Consider the following 19,814-nt stretch of genomic DNA (forward strand, 5'->3'; position numbering starts at 1 on the left):
TTGCCCCTGGTGACCCAGGCGTCCCCATCAGCTATGCAAGAGCTAAATTTTAAAAGGCCATTTTTGGGCACCTGAGTGACTCAATGGTTGAGTTCTGCCTTCAGCTCAGGTCATGATCCCAGGGTCCTGGGATCGAGTTCCACATCGGGCTCCCCACAGGGAGCCTGCTTCTCCCTCTGCCTGTGTCTTTACCTCTCTCTCCGTGTCTCTCATGATTAAATAAAATCTCTAAAAAATTTTTTTAAAAATTAAAGGCCATTTTTACCTCCCTCTGGATGGAGAGGTTGGGGCTGGAGGGCCCAGAGTGGATGAGATAAGGACTCATACCTCTTGTGCGCCTCCTCCTCTAACCTCTGCCACTTTTTTGGGCCACGATGTTTCCCTGCTTCTCAAGTTCTGACCTTTACTCATCCAGGGAAGTAGGTCCCCGGCTTTACAAACTGGGTGTGTTCTGCTTTGCACCTTTCCCAAGTTGAGATGTGGGGCCATTAAACCCATATTCCTCCCCTTTGCCCCAGACCCACCATATCCTCCAACCAAGACTGGGAGGTCCAGGTCTGTGGTGGGCTGCCCCAAGCCCAATGGTGAGCAGTGCTCCTGGATGTCACCAGATTAGACTGAGATAGGCTTGAGAATGGGGCCCACCATTCCTTCCTCAGACCAGACTTGAGCACCCCCCACACCTGTCTTCCCAGAAGCTGAAAGGCTACCACTGTCCTCTGTACCCATGGTTGCTTTGGGACCTGCACGTACTGTCCACAGAGCATGGCCCTGGGCCAAAGCTCCAGACCCCCCTCAGCCTGGCCTGAGCACCCTGTCAGGGATGACCCACCATACCTTGGCCAGAGGGAGAGAGTTTCTAAGAAGACAACAGCTCTCTGGCAGGGAGTGCCACCACAGGAGTAAAACCAATGTGCCCATTCTCTTGCCAGTGAGCTGGCAGCTGGGGCTGGGGGAGGATGCTGTTCGGGCCACAGAGGGCCTGGTTCCCATGGGCAAAGAAGTTCCTAGTCTCTTATCTCCATTTGAAAAATAACTTTTAAGGTGCCTGGGTGGCTCAGTGGTTGAGCATCTGCCTTTGACTCAGGTCACGATCCCGGGGTCCTGGGATCGAATCCCTCATGGGGCTCCCTTCATGGAGCCTGCTTTTCCCTCTATTTGTGTCTCTGCCTCTCTGTGTGTCTCTCATGAATAAATAAAAAATTTTTTTTAATCTTTAAAAAAAAAAAGAAAGAAAACTAACTTTGGAATTCAGTCTATTTGGAACTCCAGTTCTTAAAATATGTGCAAGTGGAATGTAAGCTGGCCAGCCGGAGGCTGTGTTGCTCTGAGTGGAAAGGGTTGGGGAGGAGGGCAGTGGACCCTGTATTTAAAAAACCAGAATATGTGCAAGCTTTGGCTTTTTTTGGAATGGGTTGAGGTTCTCTGGTACATGGTGTCAGGATGAGTGTATTTGTTTTAACTTTCACACCCTCTGGAAATAAACTGTGGAAATGTGGGGAGGGAGGGGAGAAGAAAAGGAGCAGGATTGGAAGGGCTGCCATAGTTTAGGGGTCCCCTCTGTTTTTGCCACACACACTCCCACCCAGGGAAAGTGGGGCTCGCTCTTGACACATCCATCAAACCAGAGCAGGGCTTGGGGGGCCTATTGTTGCAGTGGGACAGGGTGAGGGGCTAAGAGACAGCTAATGAGATCAGGAGACTGGGCCACTTCCCATGTATTCTCCTCTGACATAAAAGAAGCCGGAAGAAGGGAATGAAGTCTCCAAACTGACAGGGAAGGCACTTGACCAAGAAAACCACACAGCTTTGGTAGCAGAGCTGGGATTTGAACTGTTTTGGGTTGGGTGGGGAGAGCAAAACTTGTTCTTTGGTCCCTTCCACCCCGCCCAACTCCCACCTCTCCTTGAACACTCATCAATCTGGAGTGGGAAGAGACCTGACCATAGATGCTGGGGGTGGGGGTCAGCACTCTGTACCAGAGGGAGACAGCACCACACAGTTTTTGGTCTGGTTGAAGAGTATAGGTTTCTCCTCTAGGTACTCAGAAGCAATGGATGTATTTGAAGCAGGCATGAGGCAACCTATCTCCTCTTATAAAACAGCACCCTAAAAGTCAGCATTAGGGGTGCCTGGGTGGCTCAGTTGGTTGAACGTCTGCCTTCAGCCCCGGATCATGATCTTAAGGTCCTGGGATCAAGCCTCACGTCGGACAATCTGCTCTGTGGGGAGCCTGCTTCTCCCTCTCCCTCTGTGCTCTCCCTCTCTACCTCAAATAAATAAAATCTTAAAAAAAAAAAAAAAAAAAAACAACCAGTCAGCATTAAAATGGAAGTTCCCTGAGGGGCTTCAAGGGGATAGTCCAGGCAGGGGCTGCAAAGGGCCCAGCCTAAGCAAGGGGCAATCCAGAGAAGGGGCCAGAGGCGAGGCATCTGAGACAACGGACAGGATGTGAGGATTAAGGGAAAGAGGACATAGGATTTTTAGCCCAGGTGAGTGGGTAGCTGTGGGTCTCCACTGAGCTTGTGCATATGTGTTTTTATTTCTTTCTTTTACGGGGGGGGGGGGGGGAGTAGGGGGGGCAGGAGAAGAGGGAGAGGGAGAGAGAATCCTAAGGAGGCTCTACACCCAGGGTGGGGCTCTATCTCCCGACTCTGAGATCATGACCTGAGGGGAAACCAAGAGTCAGATGCTTAACCCACTGAGCCCCCCAGGTGCCCCGTGCATATGTGCTTTGAAATGAATGGTCTCAGGCCAAAGTTTGGGACAGTCTTTATTGGAGCTTGGAATGTCACTGCGATTCACCTTCATCAGAGGCAGACCGTGCGGAAATGAGCAGCAACCGTGGCGGACGCCCAGCACGGGGTCCAGGCTACATGGGGAACCCTGCTCGCCTGCAAGCAGTACGCGGGCACACGCACACATGCACACGCTCCTACACAAACTCGCACTCTCACACGTGCACACTCACTCCCAGTGGGTCTGAGGCCAGGCACCCTGTCCACTCAGTTGGCTCCCTGCCTCTTGGACAGGCCTCATCCACTCGGGGGGGAACTGCTGAGCCGCGACTGAAGGGAACCGTTTGAAGACGAGGCCAAAGGAGCTGGAAGCCGCAGGCATTTAGCAGTTTGGGAGAAGGGGATCCAGGGGGATAGGAGAGATTGCCAAGGACCAAGCAAAGAGAGCCCTGCTGGACCAGGGCATGGGGGAGAAGATGCTGGAGGGGGGGATTGGGAGGGACGGGGATGGAAGAAAAGGCTGTCTCTTCTCCTTCACTCCTTCACTCCAACAGCACAGCTGGGGCCAGCCCTGGGCATAGGAAGCCTGGGAGCATCAAGGGATCCCCTGTGTCCTAGGAAGGCACTGTATGGGGAACAGATCCTGGAGAGCCGGGAGTCTCCCCCAAGTACCCCAAGGGGGTGAGAAGGGGAAATGACAGAGCAAGAAGGGGCGTACATGCTGGTTGTCCAGGGAAACGAGACTGGGGAAGCACAGATCCTGCTTCCCACCCCAAACCTGGGGTGGGCAACAGGCTGAGATGCAGCCCCTCTGGCCGGCAGAGGGGACAGAGTCAGGGCCAGGGCTGCCCCTTTGGTCTCCAGGGCAGTGAGGGAGGGAGCCTGGCCTCACCCGTGTGTCCATGGGGGGCAGAGGCAGGAAGAAGGAGTGTGAGCCTCCTGCCCCCAAAGGCCAGGGCTACCAGAGCACGGCCCCATCCAGGTTCCCGTAGCCTGGCTCGGCCCGCAGCCTCCAGTACGTGTTGTTAGTCACCCACCACTCCTTCCCACTGCTGTCTGTCTGCCGCCTGGAGGAAGGAGAGGGGTGAACATCTAGAATGAAGGCCAAGATTCCCGGGTGCTGCCTTCCACAGCCGGCCCCAAGCAAAGCAAGAAGGTGCCAGGGGAGGCAAAGAGGAGCCTGGATTGCAGACACCCAGGAAGAGGGCAGAGTTACCTGAAGAAGCGAGCCTGGTGAACGATGTTGTTTTCTTCCATCACTCTGCGTCTGTCCCGCTGAAGCTGCTCGATCCTTCTCTTCTGGGCCTCAGCAGCCTGGATGTTCCCCTCCTCCAGGTACCTGAGCTTCCAGACGGCAGTCAGTGGATGGGTCCCCTCAGACCCCAGGCCTCGATCCCCCGCCCAGCTGTGCCCCCTGAGCGGCTCCAAGAGGAAGGCTAGGCACAGCTCTGTGGAAACCCATGCGGGGTAGGGGGGAGCCCAGTGGTTTTAGGGTGGGTCCCACGTGCCACTGACCTCTGGTCTGGCCGGAGCCGTGTGTCCGTGGAAGGCAGGGACCGTTTCAGCTCTGCAGTCAGCTCGTTCAGCTCCAAGGCAAACTGAGTGAAGCCGAAGTTTCGCTCATGGTCTGGGGGCATTGAGTCTGGTGGGAAGGCATGGGGCTGGGGCAGGTGGACTGTGTCGTAGCTGCCTTCAGCCCTGCCTGGCCCTCCCTGACCACCATACTTACTGGGTTTCCAGATGCACTGACCGCCAGGCAGGGTCCCCCGGTAGAGCCCTTCATGCCACTTCCCAGAGAGGCGGTGAAGGACACGGCCACTCCGGCTGAACACGGCACCCTGCACCTCATGAACGTTGGAGCTCCAGTACTTGGCCTAGAGTGGGGGTGGGGGCAGGGGACTTAGGGGCATGTCCCTGCCCCTTCCCCTGGGGTGAGCCACTGGGGGCAGACAGGCAGGGTTGGGGTGCTACGCCCACCTTGCAGAAGGTGATCTTGCAGTGGCAGGAGCTGTCCTGCGTGTTCCGGATGAGCACCTCCCCATAATGCTCGATCCAGCGCTGGCCGCTCAGGATGTTGTGAATGCAGGACGTCACCTTGTTCCACTCAAAGTGGTCCCCAAACCTGAGAGAGATGGAGCGGGGGAGGGCAGCTGACCGGCCCCAGGGAACAAGTGCCACCCCGAGCCAGGGAGCGGGTCATATGGGTCTGTGGGGTCCCAGTTCTGCCTCTGTCATAAAGGATCACATATCCATAAAGCAGAGAAGCTGTCACTGCTGTTTGAGCTGACACGTCTCCACTCACTTGATAAAGCTTCTGAGAGCCAAAGTCATGGGGATAAATACATAGACAAGAGTCCCTGCCCTTAGGTGCCAGGGACCAGGGTAGGTCTGGTCACATGTACTGTCCTCCTTACTCCTGACTTCTACTGGGTACTACTCACTAGTCTTTTTTTTTTTTAAGATTATTTATTTATTCATGAGAGACACACAGAGAGAGAGGGAGAGAAGAAAAGGCTGAGGCAGGCAGAGGGAGAAGCAGGCTCCATGCAGGGAGCCCAGTGTGGGACTCGATCCCGGGACTCCAGGATCACGCCCTGGACTGAAGGCAGCGCTAAACCGCTGAGCCACCCAGGCTGCCCTCACTATTCTTATTTTATAGAAGAGCAGATTCAAGAGGCTGGGAGGCATCAAGTCTCTTTGTTGCTCACGTAATTATGAAGTGATAGAATCAAGACTCCCGGCCAGGACTTCTGACTCGGAAGCCGGGGATCCTCCTGCCTGTGGACCGGCCTCTGCCAGGCAGGCCCCCTTCTCACTCTGGCTGCGGTCCCCACTTATAAAATGACATGAGCTAATGAAGGTATTTCAGTCCTGAGATCCACTTAGTTTCTGTGGAGATGTGTGTGTATGGGTGCGCCTGTGCATTGGCGTGAAGTCTCAACTGCATTTCTTACTGTGAGTCACGGTCAAAAGAGTGTGAAAGTCACTGCATCAGATGACCTCGATGGGCCCTCCCAGCTCTACTATGCTAAGATTTTTCACCTTTCTTCATACATAACACTGTAAATACAGGTGTAAATGTATAGACACTGACCCACCTCAAGCAGCTTCTGGCCAGCCCTTTCTATCCTGTCCCTCCCACCTCATCACCCCAGCCTGGAGGGTGGCCTGTGGGCTGAGCCCAGCTGCTGAGCACCTAGGAACCTAGGAACACACCTGGGCAGGCTGACGTTGACCGTCCCCACAGGCACGATCTCCAAGGATTTGCCCCAGAACTTGTTCTTCCACTTCATGTCTGGAGGTGGGTTGGGAGAGGGAGAAATTAGACCAGACAATGTTATGGCCCTCACCACGTGCCCTGCACCCCCACACCCGCCCCCCCCAAGCTCCCCACTCCTTACCTTGCCAGAAGATGAAGTTCTCTGACTCCGCATGGCACGCCGAGATGGGGGGGTGGTGGGAGACCTTGGTGAGCAGAGGAGGCCTCTTGAATCTGCCCCTGAGGACCGTGGGGTCTGCTCCTGACCCCACAGCTTCCCAAAGTCCCCGACCCCCATCCCCAGATCCCCTTCAACCCAGAAGACTAGTTAGTTCCAGGGCTCTTGTCTCTGTTAGCCTTGGTCACCACCCCAAATTCTCTGGTTCTCTCTCTTCTCATGAGGTCTCATGATCCCTCTTCTCATTCACTCCTCCCAAAGCCCTAGAACCCGTGTTCCGGCCTATCAAGTCCTCCAGCAGTGACAGGTGGGTCCTCCCCTGTGCCCTGCCTGAAAGCCAGCCCTCCCGAGGACCCTCTCCCTCAATATCCTCTCTTTCAGTACTGTCACAGCCTCCACACCACAGCCTTGGAAAAGCCTGGCCTTGTCCTCCTTGGAACGGTTCTGTATCTGGAACTTGAACTCGGGTATCCCACAGCCCGCGGCCTTGCCCCCTCCCCTTTCCCTGTGGCCCATGGCTCCTCCCAAGACTTCCTACTGCTCTGCTTTGTCGTGGCCCATCGCCCCAGCTTCACCTTCTTCCCACCTGGCTGGGATCGCTCCATCACCTCCACTCTCTCACCCAGTACTCTTGACAACCCGCAGCCCCAACTTGCCACAACCCCTAGCATGGCCTCTTCTGGTTCCCTGTTGTTCCCTCCTCTGGTCCCTGGTTCCCTGACCTTTAGACACTGCCACTGGGCCACAGAACACACAGAGCACACAGTGGGAACTTCTAATTCTACACTGTGTCCACACCTGCGCCTAATCCTCCTCTGAGGACTGACACCCAATCTGTCCCCTTCAAACCACATTAACCCCCCACACACACACAATCAGAGGGAGAGCAGAGCTGGCAACTCCTTCTACCAACTTACGGCTCCCACGTTGACCCCAGCCTCCTGAACCCACTGCCAGGCCCAGGCCCCCTCCTCCTCCTGCTGCCTCTCACCCCTTCCTGCAGGTTCCTCCTTCCTCCCTCCCCTCTGTCCTGCAGCCCTTCCCTCTGTATTTCTCTTTCTCTATATGTAGAAATAACTCCTGTTCTTCCATCTTAAAAAAGAGTAAACCTTGGGGTGCCTGGGTGGTTCAGTTGGTTAAGTGACCGACTCTTAGTTTCGGCTCAGGTCATGGTCTCAGGATCCTGAGATGGAGCCCTGCATCCGGCTCCTCACTCAGTGCGGAGTCGGCTTGTCCCTCTGTTCCTCCCAACACCTGCCCTATTTCTGTGTCTCTAAATAAATAAATAAAGTATTTTTTGAAAAAAGAGTAAACCTTTCTTTTCCATACACACACCCCTTTGATCACAGATGCACAAAACCAACAGTGGCAGCAGCAGTCCTCTCAGAAGGGTGAGTTGGGAGTCATTTTCTACCGTACTATTGGACTGTGTGAACTTTTCACTAAAAAAATTTAAAATCTAGAGTGCCTGGGTAGCTCAGTCGGTGAAGCGTCTGACTTCAGCTCAGTCATGATCTTGGGGTCCTGGGATCAGGTCCAATGTCAGGCTCTCCTCTCAGAGAGAATCTGCTTCTCCCTCTCCCTCTCCCTCCTCCCCCTACTTGTCTTCTCTGTCCATCTCTCTCTCAAATGAATAAACAAAATCTTAAAAAACAAAACTAACAACATTTAAAATCTAAACAAACCAAAAAACAAAACAAAACAAAAAAACACTTCAACTCTTTATCCCTGCCTCTGGCTGAAATCCTTTTTCCCTCCTGGTAAAATCTTTTGGAAATAATCTGCATTTTTCTCTATTTTAATTTAATCTAATTTTATTTATTTATTTACTTATTTACTTAGCTCACACATGAGCTGGTGGGAGGCAGAGGGAGAGAGAGAATCCCAAGCAGGCTCTCCACTGAGCATAGAGCCCCACACAGGGCTCAATCTCACGATCCGGAGACCATAACCTGAGCTGAAACCAAGAGTCAGACACTTAATTGACTAAGCCCCCCGGGTATCCCTAATTTTATTTTTATAAGTAATCCCTTTGCCCAACATGGGGCTTGAACTCACAACCCTGAGATTGAGGGTTGCATGCTCTACCAGCTGACCGAGCCAGGTGCCTCATTTACCTTAATTTTTTTTTAAGTAGCATTCTTCTCTATTTTACTTCTTAGTACACACCCACTGTAACCCAGCCTTGGCCCCCAGGCTTTCTCTAAAGCCTCCCTCAGTCAGTAAACCAATGACACCTCCTTAAAGTCCTGTGGACCATCTGCCCACTCCCTTGGCCTCAGAGCTCCTCTGCCTTCCCTGCCCCCTCCCCTCCACACCCTGTCCCTGGAGCCACCCATGATGTCACCCATCCTCTAAGCTGGTGACTCTGGGGCTGCCAGCTCCCTGAGGAGCTCCAAGCTCATGTGGCCCAGGGCCTACTGGACATCTCCTCCTGGAAGTCAAGCCCACACAGACAAGGAGCCTCCCTAATTCTGTTACCTTCCTCATGTCCTTTCCATCTTGCTCATTGGCTCTGCCACATACCTGCCAAATCCCCCAAACCATAAATTCAAGGCCAAGCCCGACTTTTCCCTATCATTGACCATCTCCCCTCTCTCTTATGTGTAACAACATTCTGTTGACCACCAAGTCCCATCAAGATCAATGCAAAACAGCTCCTGAATCTAATGTCCACGCAACCCGGTTGCCACAGGCTAAGTACAGGTCCTCAGCAGCTCTTAAAGGGGTGACCACAATGGCCTCCTATTGGCCTTCTCTGACCCATCCGCACACTACGGCCTGAGTGTTCTTTATACAGTGCAACTAGAAGCGTGTCACTCCACTGCCTAAAACCCTCCAATGACTCCCCATTGCCTTCAGCATTTGAAAACAAGCACTTCACCTACAGGGATCCTCAGAGTTTGGACCCGTCTTGTCTTCCAGCTGCATCTCTTACTCTTCCTAAACATGCTCCATCTGTCCCTTTACACTGCCTGGAGCATCCCATTCTCCACCCCCACCTTCCTCATGGTACTCCCAGCCGCACTTCACTTCCTCCCCCCTCAAGACTTAGCTCAAGATCGGCCTCTAGAGCCTGCCTTCCCAGGTGGGGTTGAATAGCAGCCTGTGAGCTTCTGGGTCCTGGCCACCCTCAGCAGGGAGCTTCCGGAGCAGAGAGTCCTCCGCCCCTGCCCCCGCCATGTGGCACAGTGCCGGGCACAGAGCCAGCGCCCCTCTCCAAGCCCTGGCCCCTCAGAAGCCTGGGTGCTTCCCTGCCCCAGGGCCCCATGAGGCTACCCTCTTCTTCAGGGGCCCACACCTGCTCACTGATGAAGCGGAAGCCCCGGTCAGGCCGCTCGCACTCATAGGTCTCCCCCAGGACAGGGTTGAAGGGCTTGCAGCCTGCTCGGTGGTACGTGGACGAGTAGGCAGAGACAGCGAAGGCCGCGATGTACACCTGCGGGGGGAAGGGCAGGGAATTGCTGCTGGGTGCTGGAGTGGGGGTGGGGTCAGAGGAGGCGAGGCTCCACCCCACCACCTGCAGGGACTGGATCCTGGGCTGAAGTCAGGAGTAGCCCAGCTGGGAGGTGCGAGGTACCATGCGCTCGCAGGGGTCGGCCGTGCGGCTGGCCTGGTCCAGGAGGCTGCTGTACTCCAGCTCCTCGCAGAGCCGCTGCAGGGTGTTGAGCGGCTCGTTCAGCTGCACAGGCATAGACACCTTGGACAGGTCCTTGCCGATGTTGTTCCGCAGGATGTTCCATAGGCTCACGTCGGCTCCTGGCCCGCTGGCCGCTGGCAGGCAGCGGCGTCGTGGGGGTCCTGCAGTTCGCCCTGGAACACATGCCCCTGGGGCCCACCCGACAGGTCACTCTCGCTCCCTGGGGCACAGGCCAGCCCGAGGCACGCCCCGCCCCCACTCACAGAGGGGCTCCTAGATAGAGTCACTCCCAAGCCCCCCTCTGGACTCAGTGCAGGCCGGGGCAGCTGGGAAGCCAATGGCAGCTGAACCGGGGACTTAGGGGGGCAGCTGGACCAAGAACCACTCAGAGAGGGAGGTCCCCACTGCTGGAACCCTGCACCCCAGAAGCCCCTCCTGAGTCCCTGCCCTAACCTTCCGCTCCCCTACATAAACACAGAAATTGAAGCCACCATAGAGATTATTCAGCCCATTTTATAGGTGTGGAAACAGGCTCCAAAAAGTAAAATGACATGTCCAAAGCCACGCTGCTACAGAGCGGCAAGGTGGGGGCTTCTGCCCTATGTGAAACTTCTCAGAAGACTGCACTGGAGGCTAGCCCCTAGGCCTGAGCCAGACCCACCCACGGAGCCACTCCTGGAACATTCTGTAGCTCATAGCTTAGCCTTCCTCCTCTCCTGAGATCACTTCTGGAGATGGCATCCAAAGCTATCAGCCCACCCGTCACCACAAGAGACTGCCTCCCAAGGGGCCTGGGTGGTAGACAAATACCCTTTCTACCCCTCCTCAGCCCCTCCACAGCTGCACACCCAGCAGCACCTTTCTGATAGTGGTCAGCTCCCCTGAGGTCCAGCACTTCCTCGGACAGACTGGTGGTGATTTCACTCGTGCACGACTCCTCCTCCTCTGAGCCCTGGGCCAGGACAGATGACAGGCCGGGCAGACCAGGCCTCTCCAGGCAGCTGGGCAATGCCCAGGGCCTGACAAGACTCTGCCCAGCTAGTCCTTTGATGGGAAGGGGGAAGACATGTATTTGGGGTGGGGGAGGGTCTGAGCCGCAAGACCGGCATCATGGAGTGTGCACTGCCACTTTGGGAGGGGAACACCTGGCCCTCCCACTGTGGGGAGAAAGCTCAGGGACTTGGTGGTACACAAGGAAAGGGCAGCAGGGCATCGCTGAGATCCAGGGTCTGAGGGGCAGGGGTCAGGGGAGTGCAGGGGCTGATGGGCTCGCAGGAGGATGGCTGGGATGGGGCTGAGGCAGCAGTCTCCGGAGAATCCAATGTGGATAAAGCACACCAAACTGGAGGAAGGGTCACCAGCAGAGATTTCTGAGCAGGGCCACATAAACCCAGTGGGTCTGGACATGTTACCAGAGATAGCAGCCAGGGCGTTAGGAAAGTATTTGGGAATCTACAAATACTAGTCTCTCTGTACCCCATCCAATTTTCCCAGCGTCCTGCCCTCCCCCCGCAACTCACCTCATTCTCAGAAGAGCTAGCCGAGAGGAGAACCTCACAGGCATCGAAAAACTCTGTGTGGGAATCAGCAAGGGACAGGATGCTGCTCTGGGACAGCTGGGGGGTCAGCTCCCGCCCCTTCATGTACAAAGCTTCTTGCTGTGGGAAGGATAGGTGTCAGGCAGGGCTCCCCAGCCTGACAGTTCCCTTGAGAGGGAAGCACCTTGGGGCTCACTGCCTGAGTCTGAAAGCCTGCTGAGCAGAAGACGGGAATATGAAGGTATGATGGAATGAACTGGAAGCATAGAAACACGGGTTCCATTACAGCTGCTCTTCCTGCCTGGGCACAGACTCTGAGCCTGGGTCCAAGGCTTCCGTGTATAGGAACACAATCCATCCTGACCCTCATCCGATGCAGTGGGTGTAATTATGATTCCCCCCTCCCAATTTGCAGATTGGGACACCGAGGCTCAGGCTCACAAAGCCGGCATGCGACAAAGCCAAACTGAAACCCGTGGAGCCTGGCCCCCGAGTCTGCTCAGAACACCTAAGTCCCAGTTTTTCTGGTTTTTGTTTTTAGTTCTTTTTTTCTTCTGGCAGTCACTGATCTATTTTATTGCATGCTCATCAAGATTCCAAATTATCACTGAAGAAACATCTGTCACCTTGATAAAAGAAAAATGAAAATTTGCATTTCTATAATTACTAACATAGTAATTTTTATCACACGTATATGGGTCTCTTTTTTTCTTGGTACGTGAATTAATTACATGGGTCCTTTTATATTTCCAATGAACTTGCTAAAAAGAGTCTCAAAGAACCTGTGAGTTGCCACATGTTGTAGTCACTATGTGAGTGGTAGCTTCTAGCTCCACGAAGAAGTTCCAATTGTGAGAAACTCCTACAGCAAGCCTTTTATATCATTGTCCTTGCTCTAAGTGCACTTCTTTTTCTCTGATCATCCCAAGTCCTGCTGCTCTGACTGGCGAGCCTGCCTCATGTCAATTTGATTCTTAGTCCCCCCAGTCTGCAACTGTGGGAGCCTGGGCCCCCATTGGTCAGATTATATGAGTCTCTGTTTTCTCCACCATGAATTTGAGGATCATGGCCTCAGGGGACCCCAAATTAACAGTAAAAGCACTCTGTACACTGGCAGGGCAGGAATGACCACAATGAGGCTGCTGCCAATGTTATAGGAAAGGGGATGGAGCTAGGATTTCTGGGCATTGTTTTGGGGCTGAAGACCAGCTGGGCCTTCACTTCTGCTGTGGAAGAAGGTACAGAAGAAATGGTCCCCACAGCCCAGCCTGGCTCCTACCTCCTCAGGGTTGAGGGAGCTGAAGGAGTCGGCAGTGGTGTCTGAGGACACGGAGAGGGAGTGGAGGCGCCTTGGGCCACCTGAGGCCTCAGAGACCTGCAGGGAGAAGGTAAGGGGCCAGGGGCCAGGAGGACAAAACCCTCCCCACCCTACCACACCAATCTCTGCACCCACTGCCTCTGCCAACCACGCTCTCCCCAGGCCCAGCTCTGCTCTCACCCCCAGGCCTATGCGCCTCTCTCAGACTCAAGCCCTCTCCTCCCACAGCTCCCCGGTCCCTGAGCCTCACCCCTGTCCGTGACAGCTCTGAGCCCTGGTGCAGGTCCTTGAGTCGGTCCCATTCGGCAGTGAGGGCAGCCAAGACGCTGCTGAGGGAGTTGTGCACTGTGGGGCAGGGCACGCATCAGACTCCTCTCCCTCTCCCCCTCCCTGCCTGCTCCCAGCTGCCCCTCCTGCACACACTCACCCTTCTGGGCCAGGGCCCAGAAAGTCCGCTGCAGGTGGGCGTAGTCTGGAGGCGGCAGCCCACGAGGGCCTGAGGAGTCCCGGGACTCCAGGTAGCGGGACAGGTTGGGAACAGAGCCGTGGAGACGACCGACCTGTAGGTGAAGGGCAGGGGTCGGAGGTGACAGCCTCCTTCTTCAGGACATCCCACCGAGTGACCTTGTGTCCACACCCGCCTCACCCGTCCAATGGTGTCGTCCTTGGCAAAGCTCTGTGTGCACCACATGCGGCTGGTGCGCTTCCCTTTCCTGGGTCTCTCGGTTGTCACTGAGGCCTGGCAAGTGGGGAGGCGGGGGGGTGAGTCTCAGTCAGGGTGAGGAGATGGGCAGCAACCACAAAAGCCAGGAGGGAGACAGATGGCCATGGAGGGGGCCTCAGAGACATCTGACATCCCAGAGGAAGAAGACGGACACCCCAGAAATGTGTGTGTGCCACAGGTAGGGGTCATCCCAAAGAGGCAGACAGCCCCAAGACAGTCTGGATATGGGACGTGGGTCCACTAGGCAGATACATGGCTCTCCAGGGAACTTCACATACAAGGGGACTGGGGATCTGTCCCAGGGCAGTGGTGGACATGAGGGCATCAAGCAGAAGAGTCCCCTGAACAAGACCCTGCCTCCTCCCATGGCTCTCACCTGGTGCGTGGGGATTACAGGGGCCGAGGGGATTCGGTGCAGGGACTCCAGGCTCTGGAGGAGTCTGTGTAGTTCCTGGAGCTTCCCCTGACACTCAGAGAGCTCTGCGGGAAAAATAAATTACGAAGTCCCTTTCCCAACATTGACCAGGTACCCCAAAATCTGTCCCTCAGCTTCCCTTCCTCCTCCAAACACTCTACCCGGCAGCCATAGAAACTCTGACACTCTATCCCCCTCCTCAGCCCACGAGCCCAAAGCAGTTCCCACTTCTCACCCCTGGTTTGGCTTCACACTGGTTTCCTGAGGGCTGGCACCCCCAACCCCCACTGTCTCCACAACACACCTTAACTCTGCTGCCTCCGCACAGACTGACTCCTTCTGTCCCCACTGGCTGGCACTTCACCATCCCAGGCCGACATCATAGCTGCTCACTCCAGGAACCACCTTCTGTAGCATGCCCCGTCCCTGGCGCTACTCCTCAGGACCCCTCCCTGTACTGGTTTTCTGTATCTTCTTGTTCGGAAGTCCGGGCCCTGCGTCTTGTCTATGTGCCTAGGGCACAAGCCCTGCCCTCCTCTCTAAGACTGGCGCTCCCCAGGGCAGGCTCGACTAGACCCAGTTGACTTGGAGGCCATGGCTATCTCCTCCATCAGCCAGGTTCCCAGAGGCAGGGATGGAGCTAACAGTCCTCCTCCTTGTGGCTGCTGATGTCACCTGGACCCAAGAGCATGGGCCCTGCCTGCAGAGGTGCAGTGCTACAGGCCCCTCACCATGAGAGCAGCGGTCAAGCCCATCACTGTCCCTCAGCCAGGAAGACACCTTCTCCCGAGGTCCAACCCCCGGTAGAGCCGAGGCGCTGCCTGCTGCTGGAAGCTGGGCACCAGGAACCTGTGCAGTGAGTCAAGGATAAGGCAGGGCAGTGCCCACCTCCCCAGGGCTCATGGTTCCCTGAAGCCACCACCCCTGAGTCCCCATGGCAACTGCCCCTGTGCAGGGCCCTTCTTACCTTCCGGTGAGTGGTGCCGGGCAGTGAACCTCGGGGCATGTCTAGGCGCTGGGCCAGGCGGTGGGCACGAAGCTGGGCCACCCATCTCTGGAACAGGTCCTGGGATTTGATCTGCAGAGGTGATGGAGATGGGCAGGGAAGCATGAAAGGAAGGACAGCTTCACAGGGCAGGAAGTCAGGGCTCTGATCCCCAGGCAGGGAGGGTGTCTCCCTGTAGTCCCCAGCTAGTGTAAAGGCTCCTTGCAGGAGGCAGAGCCTAGCTTCCCCAGGTGTCTGAGCCCTCATTTACATGACAACCAAGAAAGGCAGTTTGCCATTGGCCACTGTATAGTCCTCAACCTCAGGGACAGATCCTCTCTCCTGTGTGCCTTGGTGTCTCTGCTAGGCTGGCACCCAAGCCACCACTTGGCTCCCAGGAATGTCACCTTGAGGTGGTAGATGTTGTCTTCGGTGTCAAGGTCAATGCGCTGGGCCTTTTTGTTGATGGACATGACAGAGAGTCGGACATCAATGGAGCCATGAAGCTTTCCCTTGGTGATCTGGAGTGGAGGGTTGGAAGGGGGTAAATGGGACTGTTTTTAGGTCCCCAGGACCACAGAGCCACCATCTTCCAGAGATGACTCTAGGCTCCAGGGCTGGGCAGCTGACTCACCCTGAGGCCCAAGTCGCAGTATCAGCAGGGACTTGTTGGTCGGCCTCCTGTACACAGAACACCCTGCTACATCAAGTCACATTCTGACCTCAAGGGAGTCACAGAGCCAGGAAAACTACTCCCGGGACCCCCAAGGCCCAGAAGGCAAACACCCCACCTAAGCAACAGCCTGAGTGCAAAGGCCTTCAGCTCCTATTCCCAGCACGGGAATGGGATGAAGACACAGATGATAAAGCTCCCGTTTCCTGGGCACTTATTTTTGTGCCAGGCACCGTCCCAAAGGCCCTCACCAAGATAACAACCCTACAGATGGGAGAGCGTACTCTCTCCATCTTAAGAGACAAGTTTGTTGAGGGCCCTGAGAAGGAACGTGCCCAAGACCCCTCACCCAGCAATGTGTGAGAACCTGGTATTCGGACCCTGCCCTGGTGGATTCCAGAAGTCCTCTGCCTACTGGGAGCATTCTGGGGCCACACTCATCCCACAACCCCCAGCAGGGTCCCTGACTTACATCTTGCCGAGTGGTCGCATAATGAAGGATTCCATCCTCCAGCACAAAGTATCTCTGTGATGTTGCCCATAAGGAACAAGAACCCAGGAGGCAGAGAGGAAAGGGCATGAGGAGAGAGCAAGCAAACATGTGGACTGTTTTTCTGTACACACACGTGCACTCCCTAGGTTGCCCACACCCTCCCCCGCCTCCCGCCTGGCCTGCCCCAGCATCTGGCCCCTCCCCTTGCCCTGCCCACTCTACCTTGTGCCAGCCCTTCAGAGGCCACTTCCTTTTCTTGAGCAGGTGGCCTTCCTGCCTCTCTGGCATGGTACCCTCTGCTCCCAGCCTTCCCCGAGGGTCCTCTAGAACCTCCCACAGCTCTGAGGCCTGCAGTCCAGGACAGAGAGTCAGGAGAGCTGCTGGGAAGGTGACCATGTGGGAAGCCACCACCCCCCCCCCCCCCCCGCCCAACTTTAGGGCCAAGCTCTAGCCACCCATTGCCTGCCTCCCACCCCGTCCCTCCCCCCAGACCTGCTGGGCACTGCTCAGCTTCGCAGACTGAATGTTCTCGGCCAAGGAGTTAGGGACCCTCTCTTGGAAGTCCATGGAGAAGGGAGCAGCCACTCCCTGACGAGAAGGTAGAACAGGGTGGAAGGAGAAGGATGTCACCTTGTTCTGAGGGGACCCTGGAAGCAAGAGGGAGACCCCATTAGCACAGACCCTGCTATCACCTTCCCCACCCCAACTCCTACTGCACTGTCTGAGCTAAGAGCTCATTTGGCAGGCCTCTCCGAGTTTGTGCCTTCCCCACACCCTGGGCCAGTCTCCCTGCCCACACCCTCCGGCTGCGGCCACTGCTCACAGAGGTGAACTAGCTGAACGAGCACACAGCCCACAAGCTGGTGCCAAGAGAAAACCACAGAAGTCCACCCGGCCCCACCTCGGGCCCACATCTCAGGCTCTAGGAAACACTCAGTGCTTTCTCTGGAGGATTCCCTGGGAGTGAAAAAAGCAGCTCTAAACAAGGACAGAGGAATTCAAAGACTGGACAAACAAGATCTCAATCAGGCTTCTCCTTCAGGACCCCCAGACATCCCTTCAACCTGCTGTCATGGGCTGGAGACACCTCTGCCACATTCCTCCGTAGAGCACCCCAAACCCCTTCATCCCAACTCCCCACCAACGGTCTCAAGATCCTCTATTTCTGCATGGGGAAACTGAGGCCTGAGACAGCCCCACTCCCCCTCACTCCCCATGCCTCCACCCTAGGATGCTCGCCTGAGACCCTCAGTCCCCCGACCAAAGCCTCCCTTCTATCATCCCAGTCCCCGGGGCTCCTGAGAAGCACCATCCACCCAGAGAGAGCAGGGCACCAGGCCCATGGAGGCACTGTGTGCAAGAGAAAAGGTGGCCAAGAACATGCCAAGGTCCACACAGGTCCCGCAGCAGTGCCCACAGACGCCCTTGGCACCAGCCCCGGGCCATCCTGGCTCCACGGGGAGATCAATAATGCATGAGGCTCCGTGTGTGTGAGACAGGGAGGGGACCAGAGGGGCGAGGCTGGCCCGAGGCTGGGCAAACAGCTCAGATCTTCCAATGGAGGCAGCAAGCACCTGAGGAGCTGAGGCCAGGAAGGGACAGGACACGGTGGGGCCGTGGCGGCCAGGAGGTCAGGACGGAGGGGCACCGAATGCAAGAGGCTGACTGAGGGAGGCGGGGGTGAAACTCTTGCATCTGGCCATTGAAAGTTCCCAAACTCTTCTGGTGTTTGGGTACCCCTGTGCCCTTTTCCTGGCCCCGGAGGATCCTGGCCCCTCACGGCCGGCGGGAGGAGGGGGACGCTCTGTCAGTAGAGGGTGCGGGGTCGGGGTGAGCCAGGTCGGTGCCCCATCTCCACTTCCATTCCCACCCGCAGTCTCCGGAGGGGCAGACCCACCAGCTTCAGGTGGGAGGAAGCTTGTCCAGGGAATGTCAGCCGATGCCCGCGCAGCCCCCTTACCCCAGGGTCCATGGACGCCAGTGCTCCGTGGCCCGCGCGCTGCTCTGCCTCTGAGTCACCGTCTCCGAGTGGCCCGCTCCCTCCTCACGGAGCCGAGCAGTGGCAGCAGCTGCTGCAGGAACCAGGAAGGAAGGAGACGTTGGAGCCTCCCCTCCAGCCGGATCTCCCCACCTCCCCCTCCCCGGCCCCTCCTCCCGCCAAGCTCCGGGCGGCCGCTCAGCTCTGCCCCCCTGCTCCCGGGAGGACTCAGGGCTGAGCGGACTCCCCAGCACCGCGGTAGCTTGGGAGTGGGGGCAGAGTCCCCACTGGGCTCAGTTCCAGACAGATTGCGGGGGCCTGGGGAGCTGCTGGCCTCAAGCCAGTGGTGGGAAAGGGTTCACTCAGACAGCATGGCTTGACCCCAGTTAGTACCCAAGGCCATTTCCTTATTAACCGCCCCCCTCTCGTTTTACATCTGAAAATAGATTGCAAAATTTGGAGCTAGCAGAGGTATCGGGTTGACGGGAAGGGATGTACACCCCTGGGGAACCACAGTAGACTGTGTCAACAGCACGGTCAGCAGGGCAGCCACGGCTGGGGAGGGCCAGGCAGCGGCCCCACAGAGGCTGCCATTGCAGGTGATGCCTCACCAGGGCGGGACCCACGGGGGCTGGAGGCGTAACCCACAACCCCCAGCTCCCAGAGTCTCTGGATCAGGAGTGGGTCTGCAGCAGTGACCAGCTGGTTGTTAGAAAGGGCTAGCTGGAGCCAACTCAGGTACCCCACGCCTCCCTTTCTGAGCATCTCTGCTCTTCTACTGGAGTACTGTGTTCAGTACTAATTAAATCAGCTCTTAAGAAAGGTCCAAACCTCAGGTTTGGCACCTGGATGGCTCAGTTGGTTAAATGTCTGACTCTTGATTTTCGGCTCAAGTCATGATCTCAGGGTCTTGAGGATGAGCCCTATGTAGGGCTCCGTGCTCAGCACAGCATCTGCTTAAGATTCTCTCCCTCTGCTCTTCACCCACCCACCCCCACTCATGTGAGCTCTTTTAATAAATAATAAAATCTTGAAACAAAGGCCTAAACCTCATTAAAATGAATGTGAAATGGACTGATAGTCTTAAGGACAGTGAAGCTGCCTTCTGGAAAGAAGTGAGTTTTTAATGGCGGGGCCTCAGGCATCACCAGCAGGTGAAGGATGCAATGTAGGGTTCTTTGATCCAGGAACGATGTGGGCCACACACATCCCCCTGCCCACCTCAGCCCCACCCAGGCCTTGGTTTACCCTACAGGATCTTACACATCTCTCAGGAGATGCCTGTTTTCTTCATCATTCAGAACCTCAGCACTGCTCCTGCTGTCCCAGGAGGGTGTTGTTGGCACTTGGCAGGGTTCTGGGAGTCAGGGAGAGCACTGGGCAGCACTAGCCAGACCAGCTCTGACATCCAGGAGCCTCAAGGGCCTTTTAATTCACTTCATATTGATCGAGCATCCCTTGGGCATATGGCACTGTGCTGGGCACTGTGGGAAATTGTCCTGGACCACACCACAGAAAAGTTGCTGCAGATATTCACCGCCAGATTGGTGTCTGTCCAGTGCTAAGGAAGCTGTGGCACTGCCCCAAGTCTGGGAGGAAAGTTCAACAGCCATCTTCCCTACTCCAATCAAGGACAAGGACTGGCTTCTAGTTAAACATTCTCTCCCCCTTCATTAGGGACTTCTGGTTCTCCAAGATTTGGATGACGCCTCTCATTTGAGAGCCGCCAGACCCCCTCATTAATACAGAATTCTGGTTTACCCCAGCTCTTGCTCAGAATCACCTGGGACGTGTTAGTGACTGAGCAAAGCTGGCAGCTGCCTTGAAATGGACAAACGTGTAAGAGATGCCATTTGTGGGATTGGCCCAGAGAGA

General features: G+C 56.0%; 1 protein-coding gene across 3 annotated transcripts; it reads right to left on the reverse strand.

Annotated features, from left to right (window-relative positions):
- Window positions 1-2,755: 2,755 nt before the first annotated feature.
- Window positions 2,756-19,794, reverse strand: OSBPL7 (oxysterol binding protein like 7). Of its 3 annotated transcripts, XM_025439669.3 has the most exons (24): window positions 19,203-19,794; window positions 17,922-18,033; window positions 16,454-16,608; window positions 16,184-16,309; window positions 15,941-15,994; window positions 15,203-15,316; window positions 14,778-14,888; window positions 14,542-14,659; window positions 13,772-13,875; window positions 13,318-13,410; window positions 13,099-13,231; window positions 12,922-13,016; window positions 12,633-12,728; window positions 11,336-11,473; window positions 10,674-10,767; window positions 9,756-10,003; window positions 9,477-9,614; window positions 6,140-6,203; window positions 5,955-6,033; window positions 4,716-4,860; window positions 4,468-4,612; window positions 4,254-4,380; window positions 3,955-4,077; window positions 2,756-3,805 (listed from the first exon to the last, which is right to left on the reverse strand). In XM_025439669.3, the coding sequence occupies exons 3-24, from the start codon at window positions 16,526-16,528 to the stop codon at window positions 3,697-3,699; spliced, it is 2,529 nt and encodes an 842-aa protein (XP_025295454.3). In that variant the 5' UTR covers window positions 16,529-16,608; window positions 17,922-18,033; window positions 19,203-19,794; the 3' UTR covers window positions 2,756-3,696. The 3 variants fall into 3 exon arrangements, 2 of the variants coding, with proteins under 2 accessions (XP_025295454.3, XP_025295456.3); XM_025439671.3 differs by lacking the exons at window positions 16,454-16,608; window positions 17,922-18,033; window positions 19,203-19,794 and adding an exon at window positions 15,430-15,476 and having other exon boundaries at window positions 16,184-16,268; XR_007412889.1 differs by lacking the exons at window positions 2,756-3,805; window positions 19,203-19,794 and having other exon boundaries at window positions 4,254-4,399; window positions 17,922-18,085.
- Between the last annotated feature and the right edge of the window lie 20 nt (window positions 19,795-19,814).

The sequence above is a fragment of the Canis lupus genome, chromosome 9, assembly GCF_003254725.2.
Source record: "Canis lupus dingo isolate Sandy chromosome 9, ASM325472v2, whole genome shotgun sequence".
Taxonomy (NCBI): Eukaryota; Metazoa; Chordata; class Mammalia; order Carnivora; family Canidae; genus Canis; species Canis lupus.

Coding starts and splice junctions, on each gene's coding strand:
- OSBPL7 (XM_025439669.3), bottom strand. CDS start 16,528: ATGGACTTCCAAGAGAGGGTCCCTAACTCCTTGGCCGAGAACATTCAG. Junction 15,317..15,940: donor ATGCGACCACTCGGCAAGAT/GTAAGTCAGGGA, acceptor CCTCCACTCCAG/ATCACCAAGGGAAAGCTTCA. Junction 4,613..4,715: donor GCAAGATCACCTTCTGCAAG/GTGGGCGTAGCA, acceptor CCCCCACTCTAG/GCCAAGTACTGGAGCTCCAA.